The 18873-nt window shown below is 41.2% G+C and overlaps 1 protein-coding gene across 1 annotated transcript; it reads right to left on the reverse strand.

Moving 5' to 3' along the window:
• Positions 1–3741: 3741 nt before the first annotated feature.
• On the reverse strand, positions 3742–6170 carry LOC124112748. The gene has a single exon (XM_046472873.2). The coding sequence runs from the start codon at positions 5498–5500 to the stop codon at positions 3800–3802; it is 1701 nt and encodes a 566-aa protein (XP_046328829.2). The 5' UTR covers positions 5501–6170; the 3' UTR covers positions 3742–3799.
• Positions 6171–18873: the final 12703 nt, after the last annotated feature.

An 18873-nucleotide genomic window follows, 5' to 3' on the forward strand; every position in this document is an offset into this window, starting at 1 on the left:
GGACACTTCATGTTGAATACGCGGCGAATTCGGGAGATGCTCACGTTTGGCGTGATATATAAAGTTGGTGAATGAGAAGGATGAAATAATGAAAAGATTTTTAAGTAGCATTGTATATTGTACCGGAAATCGATTGCGCACATTTTATCCAAGCTTGGAATCGAAATCGGAACCAGCGAAGGCATTAACCACTTGGCAGCCCGTCATAGAATCGGAATCCACATTCAGACATACACAGATCGATGAAGTTTGAGAGGTGAATCTCATGTCGCCTTCATTTTGATTTTTGTATTTTGCCAGAACCGTGCATAGAAATGATATTCTTAAATGAAAGCGACAAAATCTCTACTAAAAGCAGAGTCGATTGTACGATTCCGACTGTATCACGAGTATGTGTTTTTGAATCACTTTAAAGTAGTGATTAAAACACCTGATAGGGCATTCAAGTTAATCAATGTTGGAATTTCGTACTGGGACTCAATTTTGGGGACAAAATGATATATACAGTAACTTTATATAGGTTGATTTCAATTACAAAATGCATATGGGTGTATGCTTCATATAGTTGGTGTAAACCTTTATTAACAAGCTTTAGAATAAACATTAGCCATAGAATGCATGCCATAATGATAACTTTCAACAAAGTAAGTGTTTTTGTTTTGTTTACGCCGCCTTATTCCAGGTATATCAACTCAATATGCAAAAGTTCGAGTTTGGACCAGACAAACAGAAGCTGACAGTATGATCAACGACCCATACATTTGAATTTGATTATGTACAAAATCAACTCAAAAATATTCTTGGAATCTACGAGACCGCTGTTAGATTACAAGTGTTGTGTTCGCTGCAGTGGAATATCAAGTGTTATGTTCACTACAATGAAAATGTAACTTTTCTCAACTTCAGAAAACCCACTCTTTTACACTGAAGTATATTACAACAACTTGATTTTTCGAATTAATGTTCATGTTATTAAGTCGTAAGGCTACAAGCATCGCATCAGAACTTCGTGTAACAGAAGGAGATGAGACTGTTGAACGTATGCCAACGTTTTACAGCGTCCATTCCGTCACCCCGCACAACCATGCACGCCAAAGGGTGGCATTCTTGTTTCATAAGCAGGGTCCAAGCTACCCAAACCTGTTCATATTGATAGATATGATCCAACAAGAACAAACTGCTGAATAACAGAGGCCGCCTGCCACCTAAAAGGAAAACATACAGGACGCTTGCTACCTATGAAGAAAGAATATATAGGTCACCTGCCACCCGAGAAGAAACCATACAGGACGCTTGTCACGTAAGAAGAAAAAGTACGGGGCGCTTGATAATGCCCTGCAGACCACCCAACGCCAGCTCCTGAGTGCCATCGACCACCCAGCACTATCTTGAAATTGTGTGACATTATGATGGCTTGAAAATGTAAATGTGCCCATTTAAAAAATCTGTCAGATTCTATATACTATTCCACAATTATTTGTTTATGAGTGCTAGTATGAAAATTGTGTATTTTGATTGGTGAATTTCGAACATATGAAATACATGTGATTGAAAAAGGAAATGTATATCCTTGTTAAATTTCTTTTTTAAATATCGGTTCGGGGCCGTCGCTTATGTATCCATGATACGGTGTTCTAACAACAGTGCCATGGTTAAATTACCGTGACCCGAGGGCAGAGCGGGAGTTAATCCATGGTATAAGGGAATAATTCATTTTTCGGTAATTTCACACTGAAAATGGTCATTTTCCAGCCATGTTATTAAATTTATAAATTCACTAATTTGATTGGTTGAGAAGTTACCACGGCACTACCTTTCGCCCAGACACACATCTACAACCGGATAAACAGTCGGTATACTATGTCCATGGCGATGGCCTGAGTTGAACGTAATGACATGACAACTAATCATTTCTTCAAACAATGATTTATTAAAACGTTTATTTATTATTGTGCTAAGATTAGTTATTAATCACAAACATTGCATTTGTATCCACCATCTATTATTACAAAACATTAAACATAGTCAAGCCGAAGTCGGCGGAATGTAAACAATCGAACCAAGACGGCTTCGCTTGTGTACGTCCAAAGTTTCTCACCGCATCAATGTGGACTTACCGTTCAAGGGATTTTGGATGAAAACAGTCGGTACTTGGTCGGCATATTCATATGAGGTTAAGTTAAGCAAGATAAATATATCTTCACTGTATCAAAATGATATGTAACACGAATGTCATGTTTAGGTGAACGCTTGTAAACCTGAATTGTTCTGGAGCCTCTTCATCGATTCCGGCACCTTAGCTTAGCATTCTGAGTGAGTGAGTGAGTGAGTGAGTGAGTGAGTGAGTGAGTGAGTGAGTGAGTGAGTGAGTGAGTGAGTGAGTGAGTGAGTGAGTGAGTGAGTGAGTGAGTGAGTGAGTGAGTGAGTGAGTGAGTGAGTGAGTGAGTGAGTGAGTGAGTGAGTGAGTGAGTGAGTGAGTGAGTGAGTGAGTGAGTGAGTGAGTGAGTGAGTGAGTGAGTGAGTGAGTGAGTGAGTGAGTGAGTGAGTGAGTGAGTGAGTGAGTGAGTGAGTGAGTGAGTGAGTGAGTGAGTGAGTGAGTGAGTGAGTGAGTGAGTGAGTGAGTGAGTGAGTGAGTGAGTGAGTGAGTGAGTGAGTGAGTGAGTGAGTGAGTGAGTGAGTGAGTGAGTGAGTGAGTGAGTGAGTGAGTGAGTGAGTGAGTGAGTGAGTGAGTGAGTGAGTGAGTGAGTGAGTGAGTGAGTGAGTGAGTGAGTGAGTGAGTGAGTGAGTGAGTGAGTGAGTGAGTGAGTCAGTCAGTCAGTCAGTCAGTCAGTGAGTGAGTGAGTGAGTGAGTGAGTGAGTGAGTGAGTGAGTCAGTGAGTCAGTCAGTCAGTCAGTCAGTCAGTCAGTCCAGTCAGTCAGTCAGTCAGTCAGTCAGTCCAGTCAGTCAGTCAGTCAGTCAGTCAGTCAGTCAGTCAGTCAGTCAGTCAGTCAGTCCAGTCAGTCAGTCAGTCAGTCAGTCAGTCAGTCAGTGCAATATTCCAGGAATATCATGGCGGGGACATCAGAAATTGACTTCACACATTGTACCCATGAAGGGAATCGAACCCGGGTCTTAAGCGTGACGAGCGAACGCTGTCACCACTAGGCTATCCAAGCCTAATAATACACCATAAAACAGAATAATACAAAATTCTGAATTCTGTAAGGAAGTCACCGAGCAATGTATCTAGACCTAAAGTACCACGTGACCGAAATAGGTCACAATGGAATCCCCGTTCTGCACACAACATCAGTGTTCTAACAAACACTTGGACGTATGTGTAGAAAAAGAAGCAATGCTACAAATAACACGATAACGAACGCCCCGTTGTGGTATTAAGCAGCGTTTGGAATAAACCCACGATGACCATCTTCAAAGAATAGTAAAACATTCACATATTAGTCTCTACAAATACCGTATTCGACATAATAAGCGCCCAGGGCGCTCTCAAAATGAGAAATGGGGGGCACTTATTAGAATATTATTTTGGTGAAAAACAACAGTGTTGAAAGATCTTACATTTCGTGGTTTATGCTGACAGCCTGAAATGTTTATATACGACAGATATATTTTTCCAGAATTTAATTTCCTATAATTAAGGGTGCATATAACATACGTATTATACAAGAATAAATATGTCTTGTGTACATTGATCAATCGGAAGGGGTGCTAATTGGGATTGTTCACTAGCCAATATATTAGCAAATATGGCCATGGGCGCTTATTAGAGCGGGGCGCTTATTACGTCGAATACTTTATTCATTTTCCACACAATCTGTTAAGTATCGAAGTCTTTACACACCTTAATTGTTTTTTGAATCTTGGGTCAAAGAAACCATACAGGAAACAGTTCGAGACAATGGTGATGTATACAAAGTTGTACAGCACGATGTATCCTCCCTGGGACAAGAGTTCATAGCCATAACATGGCGCCACTCGGAATAGTACGTAGATGGTGAAGAACGGCAGACACGAGACAATGTAGACAACGGTGATCAAGAAAAATATCAATGTCATTCGTTTCCAGGGAAGCCTCTTATCAGCTTCACTGTGTTTACACGGGGTCAGATCCTTCAATACCCCCTCTTGCTGGTGGGGATTTTCTGCGGGGCTACATGTGTATTTCGATTCATGCTGGTCTTCTCCATCGTCAGGTTTCTCAAGTGGTGTTCCTTTGTAGAACATGTCTTGCTCCGGCGAAAATGAGGACATGGAGTTTTCTACATGTAAATCCACGTCTGTCTGACGTTTGACTGTCGTGGCTGACATCGGCTGATTTGGAAGCCTCTTACTAGAAGAGGCCAGTTCTTCGCCTGATTTCGATTCTGCACCTTGGGTTAATGTATTTACTTTTGGTGCTTTCTTCCCCCACACACGTGGAATTCTCACATTGTCTGGGTATACTTTGTTAAATCGTTTGTGTCTTTGCTTGGTATCCACTTCAACCTTTGATGATTCAAGCAGTTGACATCTCGGACGTGTCTGCCCTGAACTTCCTGACTCAATAGCTACTTTCGTTGAATACGCATTCGCACTTGTTCGATGATGAGAAGTGCCTTGTTTGTCAGGAGAAGTGTCTGAATGACCGACATGATCACGTGTCTCTGACTGCCTCCCCATATCCGACTGTAGGCCCTTATCCAAGCCCTCGTCCGAAGACCGATACAATCCTGAAGGGTGCAGTGCGGACGTCGGTCCACCATCAACATCGTCTTTTGCAACAACTTGCTTGTCGGTGGTTGAGTTGTGCGTAAATCTAGTAAGGGTCGTGTCCTGTAGGCCTTCGACCCCTCTGTTAGAATTCTTGCTGAGTCTTCTGACCTTGACACCAATCAGGATGTAGACAGCAATAAGAATTGGAAGAGGGAGGATAAACGGGAGGATGACACAAATGAAATTCAGTTCCTGTAACCATTCCTGGATAGTCTTGTTCACGAACTCAGCTGATACGAATGCCTCGGCCCTGTAGCACTGATTACTGGTATAGCTCGTGACAACCATGCGCACAATGGTAAATATTGTCATGATGACGATAACACAGGTAACTAAAATCTTGGCCATTTTTGGTGACATCTGTAGCTTGAATGGCTCACATATCCGTCTGTATCTGTCAAAAGACATCAAGGGAAGAATAGACACCGAGACTTGCAGAAAGTAAATCCGAACTATATCCAATCTGGCCAGATTTGGATTACTAAAGAGACTGCCATATCGTAGAAGAGTGATCTTGTAGGGAAGCGACACACATGATATCAGATCAAAAACAGCCAGAGACAAAATGAACACCCTTGTCGTAGACTCCTTGAATTTAAGTCCATATATGTACAGAATGAGAATATTCCCGAAAACACCCACAGCAGCAAACAATGAAAACATTATTACAACTGGAATGTTTTTGACAAACTCCCCTTGTTCGTCCTCACATGAAACATTTTTTGCTTGTAAACAATTTGAAGCCATGCCGGTAATAAATGAACATGTGTCCGTTTGTTAATAATATTTGTCCTTCGTAATGTTACATCATACCATCAACACCTGACTCTGAAGGACATATGCTTCTCAGTTGAACTCCACACGCTCCATACACGTTTGGCCGTCAATCATAACGAAAGCAGCCAATAACAGAAGGGAACTGGCAATATGAGGATGTGAGAGAATGCTGTTCTGTATCGTAAGTGATTCCAAACCCAATCCAGGTATTTCGTATTGACACTGATAAGTAGAGTAGGGCAGGATAAATATGTTCAGGTTGTTTTGAAAATGTCCGATTCAGAGCAACCGATACATCATGACGGTATTGCCGGTATTGAGAGGCAAGGTGGGGATTGCAAACATTGCTTATCAGCTTCTAGCTTTTACTATTATTGTTATAGACGTCGAGGTTTGCTCTTGTTAGTGTTGTCCTGACAATCGTAAATTGTACGAGTCGTAACGACGTCATGAGGCTGGGTGAATGTGTAGCTCCATTTGATTGTGATTGTGTTTTGCCACTCGGGTCCACTCGGCCAATACCTCTACACGCTCAGGCAGCAGTGGAGAGGCGGTGGTGCCTGATTTTCGCTGTAATCCGTGTAATGAGTGAATTGGGTTACTCACAGCTTTCAACAGTATTCCAGTTATACCACAGCGTATCAGCTTAATGTGGGTGGAAGGCCGAGCGTGAGGCAGGTCTCAGACGTTGACCACTTTAGTGAAACCCACGAGCACGGTGTGGTGCTGACAAACCTAGAAACATAATAAAGGTGAACCTGGAGTCGAACCCACGATCATGGGGCGCATCTTTTCACATTGATTTTGTTCGCGTTAGACGACTGGGCCACCCCCGCCCCCTGTAATTATGTAATCCGGGTCATGCCAAATGCCGACTCATATTATACTTTAGTTAACACGGTGGCGTTTTGTGAACACAGGTTAATCTTTGCTTAAAAGAGAGTAGGTATACAGGTTAATTTAAATAGAGGCGTTCTGAGGGTTCGCGACTGTCGCCAGGTTATGTTGTTTCACGTGATCATGCACAAGGCTAGTTCCAGTATGGATTCTGCCGGAGCTTAGCTGAGGCCCCATTGTCCTGAGGTGCGGTGACATGGGGCTTAACGTCACGTTCAACCCTAAGACTATTGCAGACACATAGCGACGTGTATGCACGTGTGAGTTGCTGCTTATACCGGTTTTATAGTGCTTGCCTTTGGTGTGCATGTGCGCGCGCTCGCGTTTGTTTGTTTTTGTGTGTATGTGTGTGTGCGTGTGTGTGTGCTTGTGCTTGTGTGCATGTGCATGCATGCGTGTGTGCGTGTGTGCGTGTGTGCGTTTGAGACTGCTTGTACTGATCAGGACTAATAAAGGTTTTACTGAACCAGTCCCGTGCTAGCAGTTTAACATAGATACCCACACGGACAATACCCTGACTCCGAGCCGACCCATCCATTTATTATCATCTTATCGCCGAGCGCCAGACAGCGTAACAATAAGTACAGTTTTAACGTCTTCCGGTATGACGCGGCTGGGGATCGGACCACAGACCTCCAGACACTGCATCCACAAGACCACACAGGCGGTCCTCAATTTCCTGTTTCATGTCGAGTGGACGTTTTGGCAGAAAAGATCTTCAGCATCTCATTTTCGTCGAGTTGTATGTTATGTGGATTGGGTGGTCAGGCTCTGTGACGTGGCTGATTGACTGTCATCGTATCCCGATGGAGAGGACCACGCCATACTTCCAGTCACTGGTTTGATTTGTCCAGGTTCGCGTATTTAACCGCAGTGGTGTGGCTGGAAAGGTTTTAATGTTCATGTCAAACAATATTCTGCCATGCTCAAGGACCGACTATGGGTATTGGGTGGTTACTGGTTGTGGCCCGGAAGATTATGCATCGTCGTATGCGTATGCTGTTGGTTATGCTATGGCGTGCTGCATGGTGAGTCTCGTCGAGAAATCGATTGCTTAATTTTGCTGCAGAGAATATGTACAATCAGGGAATAAAAATATTCAGGTAATATGTATGATCAGGGAGTGAGTGAGTGAGTATGGTTTTACGCCGCTTTTAGCAATATTCCAGCAATATCACGGCGGGGAACACCAGAAATGGGCTTCACACATTGTACCCATGTCGGGAATCGAACCCGGGTCTTTGGCGTGACGAGCGAACGCTTTAACCAATAGGCTACTCGACCGCACCCTTATGATCAGGGAATATGTATAATCAGGGAATATAAATGAACAGGGAATATGAATAATCAGAGAATATACATAGACAGCGAATATTAAAAATCAGGGAATATCATAATTAGGGAATATGTATAATCAGGAAATATATACATGTACAATCAGGGAATATATACAACCAGGGAATAAGAGCAATTAGGGAATATGTATCACCAGGGATTATGTATAATCAGGGAATATGATTAGCATAATCAAAGAATATCAATAACCGGGGTTTGACCGGTTTTGTGACCAGGTCCAGAAACCTACTTGTCAGGTATGCGACGTCGTGGTTATTATAAATTCCTTCGTGGACATTTTATGTTTATGTTTGTAGTTTATGTGCATTTTGTGGCATGAGCGTGTAGTAATAAACATATTCAAGTAATGATTTTATTATGAACGTGTTGATACTTCACAATATCCAATAAGGTTATCCAGACAATGTGATTCTATAACAGGAACACAAATATCCCGGTTTCATCATGTCGCCGAAGGCGGCCCAGATTGCTGCGCAGATTTAATTGCCTGAGCCGTGTAACTCACCAGTAATGGTCCTTGATTTGTCAGCAACATGACCGTGCTCGTTGTCATCAAAGCGGTAAACGTCTACGACCTGTGTCGCTGTTGGCCTTCCTCTCACATCAAACTGACGACCGTGCTATTGCTGACCTAAAGTGTCTTTTTACGGGGAAATACGGTTAAAGAGGCTGCAAATAATATCTCATGTAAGACATAAATGACTTGTGGTCGGTGTTTATCGTACAATCAAACACTGCAGGGAGAATGAACCATTGCCACTGCAGCGTTTTATTGCACGTTAAACTACATCCCTTGTCGTTTAAGACCGCCTCCGTGGTCTAATGGTAGAGCGTCCGCCCGGAGAGCGGAGGGTCCGGGGTTCGATCCCCGACCGCGTCATACCAAAAGACGTTAAAAGATGGTACTTGTTGTTACCCTGTCTGGCGCTCGGCATTTAGGGGCTAAAACAAAGACTGGTCGGCTCGGAGTCAGTATACTGTGTCTGAGTAGGGTATTCATGTTAAACTGCGGCATGGTATCTCAGTGAGCTAGCACTATAAATCGGCATTAATCCGGACTGGTACAAGCAGCCACACACATACATACACGTACACGTACACGTCGCTATATAAGTGCAATTATCTTGGGGTTAAACCCCATTTCACCTCAACTCACCTTGTCGTTTATTTCTTCAATAGAAGGAGCAAAGTAAATGTGGACTATGACGTCATAGTGGGGGATCATACATGTCATGCGCATGTCAACCACATAAACCGATGACGTCAGATAATAACATATCGAAACGTGTCTTAAACGTGTCTTTAATGTGAATAATAAAGATTAAATATTAGAATAAATGGAATACCTCCTTTTTATATCAGGTCATATAAAATGATAGGCAGTGAGATTTACCATACATTACAGTCAGTACAACGGTAACATATGGAAATGACACGTGATGTCCTTACACCGCCCTTACGGTATCTAATCATTTCAACTTTCAAACGGGGGCACGGGTGACCCAGTTGTCTAAGGCGCCGCGATTCGCTGTGCAGAGTTGCGTCCCTTGGGCAAGCCAGAAACCTATGATTGTGGGTTCGAATCCGGTTCGCCCCGATTATGTTTCTAGGTTTGTCAGCACCATAACCGTGCTCGTGGGTTTCACCGAAGTGGTAAACGTCTGAGACCTGCATCACTTCGGGCTTTCATCCCACATTAAGCTGACACGCCGCGATATAACTTGAATATTGTTAAAAGCGGCGTTAAACCAAACTCACTCACTCGTTCAACTTTCAAACAGGGTTCAGGCCTCGAGGCAGCATCGTAGAGATATGATAGTGTCGCAGTGCACGACCTATATCAAGCTATTGCACAGCCAGAGACCCACAGCAACGTCCATGGTCCAACAATTTGTCGTAAAACCGATTTCAGGCAACAACACAGATATGGCGTCACAGTACGTGACCTATGCCTAGCTGTGGTGCTGGCATGACCCTCACAAGTCACAACAGGTCATGTGACTGATTTCAGGGTGTGACCTGGGCAAATATTCACACTATCTAATGACAGATTTCGAACAAATTAAACTTGATAACAAGCCTCACGTAGACACGGTTGATATGAATATTTCCCATATCGGTCAGTTTTGATGAGGAAAATGTCGGTTACCTACAAAATGCTGTCCTCATTGCTTTGCCAACTCGGTCGATCGTCAATAAATGACAATGACAATGACTACCTTTTATTGTTCTTTGGGCCAACAGACCCATACAACATATGCCTTTACTTCTTTAATATAATGTACACACGTGCGATGTTTTTAACTTATTGTTCAATATTTTAATGAATCTTGAACACGTAATACATAAATTTAGCAAGCAAAATTATTGTTTTCTTATTATTGGATCTTCTATCATGACAAACAATAATATTAGAGGAAAAACACGAAGAGCTTGGGGACAGTGCAAGCTTCCATGTTCTTCATCTTCTAAAACAGTTAATTTAATACAACGAATATCCTTATTATCCTCGAATATAGTACTTAAATCTTTCCAATGGGGGCACAGGTGGCCCAGTCATCCTAAAGCGTCCCTTGGGTAAGCCAGAAACCTATGATTGTGGGTTCGAATTCCGGTTCGACCCGATTATGTTTCTAGGTTTGTCAGCACCATACCCGTGTTCGTGGGTTTCACCGAAGTGGTAAACGTCTGACACCTGCATCACTTGGGACTTTCCTCCCACATTGAGCTGACACGCCGTGATATAACTGAAATACTGTTAAAAGCGGCGTAAATCCCAACTCACTTACTCACTTTCCAAGATTTCTGAATGGCTCCTGCATAATACCCCCTTCGGAATTTAAGCAGTGCCTTCTTATAATTTATTACTTTTAGGCCATATAAAACGTTTTCTCTTTTCAAATCACTTTCCAAAGTAGAATAGAATGTTAACGATGAGCTATTTTTAAGCTTAAGTCTTGTTTACAACAATCAATCAGTCTTTGTTTGAAGACATCAACAAACAGTGACATGTTACTGACATCTTGAGCAATCCATACCTCGCCAAACCCACACAGAAAAAGCAGATTTCTGATATGTTTAATCCAGTTTGGGTATGTTCTGTCGCAGGTTTGTTTGAGCATATCAAAGCATTGAAATGGATACCTGTCACGTGGCATTGAAATCAGACGGAGCAAATAGCGGATGCAATTCACATAAAGGGTACTATATATACTAAATAGAGAGTGCAAGACGTATCTCAGATTTCTGGCACTATACTTTAGGTTTTTATATGATACTGAACTTGGAAGATGAAGAGTTACGGTAAGATATAAAGAGGAGGAATTTCTTCTTACCAGTATGTTTTACTTAGTTGACATAATACATGTTCTATTAGCAATTCAGATGCATGATACACAAACTCAGTTTAAGATGACTTCGCCATTACAGTATCAATATATTGACTTATTTGAATTTATGTATTTCACTTTACATGTTATTTTGTAATGTTAATGGATCCAACAGCTTAAATTTAAAACAATCTTTCATCAGGACAATGCGTCAGTGAGAGTATCTGTCATCTCCATGGCTACAATCCACGAGTATGGATCTCCTTTGACACATGTATATTTGTTCACTTTGGGACCATCCTCAGCCCTTAAAATCCTTAACTGTGGTCCTGACTTACAGTTTAGGTACATGCACTTCGTTTCATAAAGGAAAGCTTTTACAGACTGGTTTCCTTCAATCTACATTTTCTAAACAGCCTGTTAAGTATTGAAGACGTTACAGACCTCAACTGTCTTTTGAATCTTGGGTCAAAGAAACCATACAGGAAACAGTTCGAGACAGTGATGATGTATACACAGTTGTACAGCACGATGTATCCTCCCTGGGACAAGAGTTCATAGCCATAACATGGCGCCACTCGGAATAGTACGTAGATGGTGAAGAACGGCAGACACGAGACAATGTAGACAACAGTGATCAAGAAAAATATCAGGGTCATTCGTTTCCAGGGAATCCTTGTCTCAGCCGACTTGTGTTTACGAAGGGTAAGATCGTTCACTGCTTTTTCCTGTTGGCTTTCATTTTCCAGGGAGGGAGTTCTTGATTCCTTTAAGTCTTCTCGATGGTCAGTGTTACCACTGGTCGTTTCTCTGGTGACGATGTCTCCCTTTGACGCATAAGAGGATATAGACCTGGGAGTTATTGAATATTGGGACGGTGAGTTATCGAGTGTCGGTTGATCTGAATGTCTCCCAGGAGAAGACTGACATTCTTCTCCACCTGACTGGGATCCAGTAGCTCGGCTGAATTTATTTGCTTTCGATGTTATCGAAGTTCGTATGCGTGAAAGTCTTATTTTGGGTTTGTGTATATGCTGTAATCTTGAGTTCCTTTGCTGGACGTCCATTTCGAACCGCTGACATCCAGTTCGTGTTTGCCTCGGGCTGTTTGTTCCGGGTTCAATAGATGCTCTTACTGTGCGCTCATCAGACGTTTTCGTAAGACCCAAGGAAGATGGAGAAGGATGATGTCCTGGTCGAACTTCGCTTTCAGATCCTTTTGTCCAAAGCTCCCTTTTGACAGATGAAGTCGAATACCGTAAAGATGACGTCTTTAAATTACCATGTGCCGCTTCGAGGACGTCATTTTCAGCAGTGATGTCTTCATCTGATTTGGGAGTCGCAAAACATCTTGGGGTTGATATATTGAGAGGAGTATGTTGTTTAGGCTCGATTCCGCTGCCATTGGTCTTGCCGAGTCTTCTGACCTTGACACCAATCAGGGTGTAGATAGCAATAAGAATTGGAAGAGGGAGGATAAATGGGAGGATGACACAAATGAAATTCAGTTCCTGTAACCATACGTGGACAGTCTTGTTCACGAACTCAGCTGATACGAATGCCTCGGCCCTGTAGCACTGATTTTTGGTATATCTCGTGACAACCATGCGCACAATGGTAAATATTGTCATGATGACGATAACACAGGTAACTAATATCTTGGCCACTTTAGGTGAAATCTGCACCTTTAGGGGCTGACATATCCGTCTGTACCTGTCAAAAGACATCAAGGGAAGAATAGACACCGAGACTTGCAGAAAGTAAATCCGAACTATCTCCAATCTGGCCAGATTTGGATTACTAAAGAGACTGCCGTATCGTAGAAGTGTGATCTTGTAGGGAAGTGTTACACATGATATCAGATCGAAAACAGCCAGGGACAGAATGAACACCCTTGTCGTAGACTCCTTGAATTTCAGTCCATATATACACAGAATGAATATGTTTCCGAATACACCCACAACAACAAACAACGAAAACATTATTACAACTGGAATGTTTTTGACAAATTCCTCTTCTTCGTCCGCACATGAAACATTTTGCGCTTGTAAACAATTTAAAGCCATGCTAGTAGTTTCTGTTACATGTTACTGTCCCACTGTATACACCTTCCCCTTTGTGGCCAATCCAGGTACATTATATTACGTCATGATTTAGAAATGTCAGTCAAAAGGAAAACAGCCATTCAGCAGAGATTTGGGACAACAAGGATATGATAGGAAGGTAGAATATTGATCTCTTAATCTCATGTTTACCGAAAACTGATAACCAAACTGGCCATGTATTTTATATTTAGATTCCGAATCATCATTAATAACCTTGTCAACAGGCCACTTGCGAAAAGGAAGTTAGATATTGTAGCCATTGCTTATCGACTCTTAAGATGTCCTACATTTTGGGACGTCAAGGGCTGTTATTATCAGTGCTGCTCGAGATCCCAAGATCATGCACGTTGAATGTCAATAAAAACGATTAAAAATTGCGTGATCTGTCCGCCTTGTGTAGACTGGTGCAAGACTTCATTATCACCCGACTGGAGTGCAGCCGTACTGATAGCAACACATCCTCACTTGTAACTGGTAACTTGGAGTACTAGAAGCATTTAGATTACTTTGTTGAGGGGGCACGTGTGGCCCAGTCGTCTAAGGCGCCGCAGTTGTGTTGGGTTTCGTCCCTTGGGCGTGCCAGAAGCCTATGACAATAGGTTCGAAACCCAGATAGTCCTGATAATGTTTCTAGGTTTGTAATCACTATTCCCATGCTCTTACACGTCTAAGAGCTGCATTATTTCAGCTTCAAACTGTCACGCTGTGACATAACTAAAACACTGTTGAAAGCGGCGTTAAACCTAACATAAGACTTTGTTTAACCAGACCCATTTACATGTTGACTGTACATGTAAATGAGACGTTGGGGAAAGGCAAAGTGATGCGTGAACAGAACGTTTATCAGGATCGATGAATGCACTGTAGAAATTGGAATGTTGAGGTTGTTACAATCTAACACCCATGAGCTAATTTCCTTTATTTTTTATTTACATTTTTTAATATTATATTTTAATATAAATGGCATCCTACTGTGCACTGCGCAACGATATCGGGTGTTCAATAAAGGAGAAACAGGGATTCTTCTTTACGTACCAGAAACACACACCCTGGAATACTGATGAAAGCAGAGTAAAACCCAGCTTTCTCACACGCACGCACGCACGCACGTACACACACGCGCTCGAACGCACGCATGCACGTACAAACACACATACAAACACGCACGCACGCATACATACTCTGGTTATGAAACGCATGTCTCGGGGCTAGTATACATTTCAAATAGGACGAACTTGAGCACATTTATCAATCACCTAAAAAGAGTAATTTCTTTTCTATCTATTCGTTTCTTTGAACAAAAAGCTACCAAATCACGCGTACCTACAAAGCATATAATAACATAATACGTCATGCATAACACATATCTTACCGTTCATAAACAGATAGTCTGTTAGTCCTGATGTAAGTATACATTTATAATTAGTTGGAAACTTTATACAATTTCTTTCATGTGGCCGTAGCAGAAGACTACTTTCGTTAGCCTTCATTGTGGATTTCGCGGGTTCGAATCCCGCTGGCGACACGGTTTTCATGAAATTCTTCTGTAAAGAGAAATGATAAGGAAATAAGTAGTTCCGTCATTGCCAAGTGGTGTTGAACTGACAATTCGGTTAGTTACTGCACAGACAAAGAAGCTATGGTATATTCAAGAACGTGTATGTCATAAAGAAATAAGAATGTACGCAAGATACGATGGGTTTAATTTCATGAAGACACGATCCATACTTTTGACACAGAACTTGTTCAATAGAATAAACCAGAGACAGTGCTATCGTTGATGCATTACAACCCATCTACTGGAGATAAGCTTCACACAACAGCTCTTTCAGTTTAACTTTGAAAGATTAACTTTCTGCGGCTTTTGGAAAGTTGGCAATGTGTATTTCCTTTGACAGGAACGCCCTTCAGACGTGTGCAGGCTGTTCGTATCATCACCCGGTCTTTAAAGGTCTTTCAGTGATACATTTTCCCGACTTCCTAATTTGATTTCTGTTTATATACAACCCATCTGATATCCTTTCGGCACGGCTGCAATCACGTCCCCGAATTACGGAATTACGTCCCTTTGGTGTGTCAGAGACCTATGACCGTGGTTCGAATCTCGGATTCGCCCTTCCCTAGCTAGGTTAGGTTACCTGTGCACATGGGTTTCACAACACTGGTAAACAAAGACATGCATCACTTCTTGCTTTTTTTCAACACCAAGCTGATACTCTGTGAGATAACTGGAATACTAGTAAAAACCGCCATAAACCGAACTCGTCGGTTAGAATGAGTGGGTGAGTGAGTGAGTGAGTTGGGTTTAAGGCCGCTTCGAGCAGTATTCCAGTTATATCACGGCGTGTCAGCTTGATGTTGGAGGTAAGCCAGAAGTGATGCATGTCTTAGACGTTTATCACTTTGGTGTAACTCTCAAGCCAGGACGAGTATGGATCTGACAAACCTATGAACATAATCAGGGCAAACCGGGTTCAAACCCACGATCCTAGTTTCTGGCGAGCCCAAGGATGCAACTTAGAGGACCCTTGCCCTCTGCATGTGAAGTGATTCTGGAGTAAGACAGTTGGTATCAATTCAGATGTTGTCCTCCAGAAACTAGGTGCAATTATTTACATGAATTATAACAATGAACACATTTCCAGACAAGATTGTTATATCTTCCAGCCCATTATAAATCATGAATCCATTGACCAGCGAAGATCCTGATTTAGAATCTATCTTCAGCATTCTCTCTTGTCGTGAGAGGACACTTAAGGGATCGGGTGGTCAAGCTCGCTGACTTGGTTGATGCACGTCATCATATGCCAATTGCGTAGATAGACGCTCACGATATCAATCACTGGATTATTTGATCCAAACTCAATTACTTACAGACCACTGGCATATAGCTGTAATATTGAGGTGCAGCATTAAACAATAAACAAACACAAAGAACTCCTACAAATGATTTTCAAATCAATTTCCAATATTAATATCTAATGAACTACCTAACTCTACCATCAACAATTTCAGGGAAATGTTGGTTTTCATGGTTATTGTGAACTCTTGGATATTTTTATCTGCATATGGTCATTGCTCTGTGGCCTTTGACCCCTTAATACAGCAAAGTTCAATTGTCTATCAGTCATGAACTGTTTTATACCTATTTCATCAATAGTTGTTATATTTATTGTGACCCATGAAGATCCAGGTTAGAATAGGTCTTCAGCAACCCATGCTTGCCGTAAGAGGTGACTGAGGGGATCAGGCTCGCTGACTTGGTTGATTAATGTCATCGTATCCCAGTTGCGTAGATCAATGCTCATGATATCAATCTCTGGATTGTCTGGTCCAGACACGATTATTTGCAGATCACTGTCATATAGCTGGAATATTGCCGAGTGCGGGTGTAAAACAAACAAACAAACAAAACAATCAAACAATCGTATCCCAGTTGCGTAGATCAATGCTCATGATATCAATCTCTGGATTGTCTGGTCCAGACTTGGTTGTTTACAGACCAATGTCATATAGCTGGAATATTGCTGAGTGCGGGTGTAAAACAAACAAACAAACAAAACAATCAAACAATCGTATCCCAGTTGCGTAGATCAATGCTCATGATATCAATCTCTGGATTGTCTGGTCCAGACTTGATTATTTACAGACCAATGTCATATAGCTGGAATATTGCTGAGTGTGGGTGTTAAACAAACAAAACAAACAAACAAACAAAGCCTATTTACTGTCCGTTCACAAATCACTTTTTGTCTGGTCATGTGAACTGTACATTTTTCTCATGAATGTAAAACTCAAGACTTGAGAGGTACAGTACAAACTCTTTATTTACAATTTGTCACAAGATGAAGATGAAGATGTAGTGTAGGACGATGAACAGAATGGTCAAACGTACATGGACAATGAGTATTTACATAAAGAGAAGGATTTTATTGATATCGATACTCAAAAGAAGTTAAAGAACACCCATTTTCTTTCATATAACTATAGTTAATCAAAACCTGGCTAAATCGGGTGTTCTTTAACTTCTTTTGAGTAGTATATGATTTGTTAATTAAGACATAAATTTAATTGGAAAACAAATACAATAAAACTATTACAAAGTATGGAAAAGACTACCATTTACTCTCTGAATTGTAGCTAAAGTTGAAGCTCGTGTTGAACTTGGATGTGTCCAATCACAGGAGTCCGTATCTAAAAATAGACGCCCTCATGCATATTCATGACCATCTCCACAGTGTGGAGATGGTCATGAATATGCATGAGGGCGTCTATTTTTAGATACGGACTCCTGCGGTCCAATTGCCCTTGTATCAAAGTCATTTGGGAGACCAAAGTATACAACTTAGTAGTAAAATTCCTGGTGTCTCGAACCACGGATAACTCAACCTATTTTTCTAGGTCCCCGTGAGTTGACACAACGAGGTTGGACTGTATTTTAAGATTTTTGTAGCAAAATTATCTTGAGATATAAATTGAAATGAAGCAGAGAGAATCTCATAATTTTCAGAAACGAACAAAATCTTCACTTCTTCTCAAAGTAATGTAGGCTTGCTTAAGAGATTGTGGCTATTTTTGTTTCAGGATCTGAATGAGTGACTGTGGATGGCATCCTTCTCAGAGTCGGTTTCCGGGCGATGCATGGCCAGATCAATGTCCCTTTGTTTACATGTTGGCTTTCCTAAATGTAAACATCTTGAAGGTAAGGTCATCAGACTAGCAGGGTTTCACGGTCCTTCAGTTTTTTCTTCAAACATGTACTAAGGGCAAGCAATTTAACGATTGTTTTATGGGTCGTTTTTTGAAAATGCTGAGGAATTTCCAAATATTTTGCAAATGTAAAAGATATTATTTCACCACCAACCTGCTAGCTTTATTAAAGTTTTAATTTAACAACTTTTTTTAAGAACTACAAATGAAGTCTTATAGTCTTATAATCACATTCAATATGAAAAACAGGAAAATATGTTTTTCTTCATAAATAACCATTTTAACCCATAAGTTTGTTTATTGACTTACTAGGCGACCAATTTTTTTTATATACAAAGTTTTCTGAAGAGCAAACATTACAATTCATAGCAGTGCTAATCAGACTGATATTCAAAGAAAGCAATAAAAATAATGTTAACATGATTAATCAAAGGATTGTAAAACTTCATTTCTACTGTTCTTGGTGCGGACATACCCTCTATGTGGTTTTACATAGACCTAACTTAACGTACTTGAGTCCAATTCGGTGATATACAGACTTCTTTCTAGATTTCTGGGTGTACTTGATAATTTTAGCAAGTATTGAATACCATTATAAGACCTTTTAGCTATCAATCTCATTAAAATCAGATCTTAGTTCTCGCTACCGCTAAACAAAGATCTGAGGACATCCCATTATGGGTCCCGTCAGAACGACCTTTCTCGAATTTTGACCGACCAATGAAATGACTGACAAGAAATCGACATTAGCCAATCAGAAGGCAGCTTTCTCGAGCTATACGACACTAGTTTCAAACTGGCGACTACGCTTCGAAACATATTTTGACGTATTCTCAATTAAAAAAAATTAAAAAACTGATAAAAGAACACTCTGAATGGCTTATAGATGGCCTAGATTGTATGGATGTAATCATAAAACCTGTAACTGTCGTTCCGAATACCCAGT

The sequence above is a fragment of the Haliotis rufescens genome, unplaced genomic scaffold (genome assembly GCF_023055435.1).
Source record: "Haliotis rufescens isolate VD_foot unplaced genomic scaffold, xgHalRufe1.0.p SCAF_2, whole genome shotgun sequence".
Taxonomy (NCBI): domain Eukaryota; kingdom Metazoa; phylum Mollusca; class Gastropoda; order Lepetellida; family Haliotidae; genus Haliotis; species Haliotis rufescens.

Coding starts and splice junctions, on each gene's coding strand:
- LOC124112748 (XM_046472873.2), bottom strand. CDS start 5,500: ATGGCTTCAAATTGTTTACAAGCAAAAAATGTTTCATGTGAGGACGAA.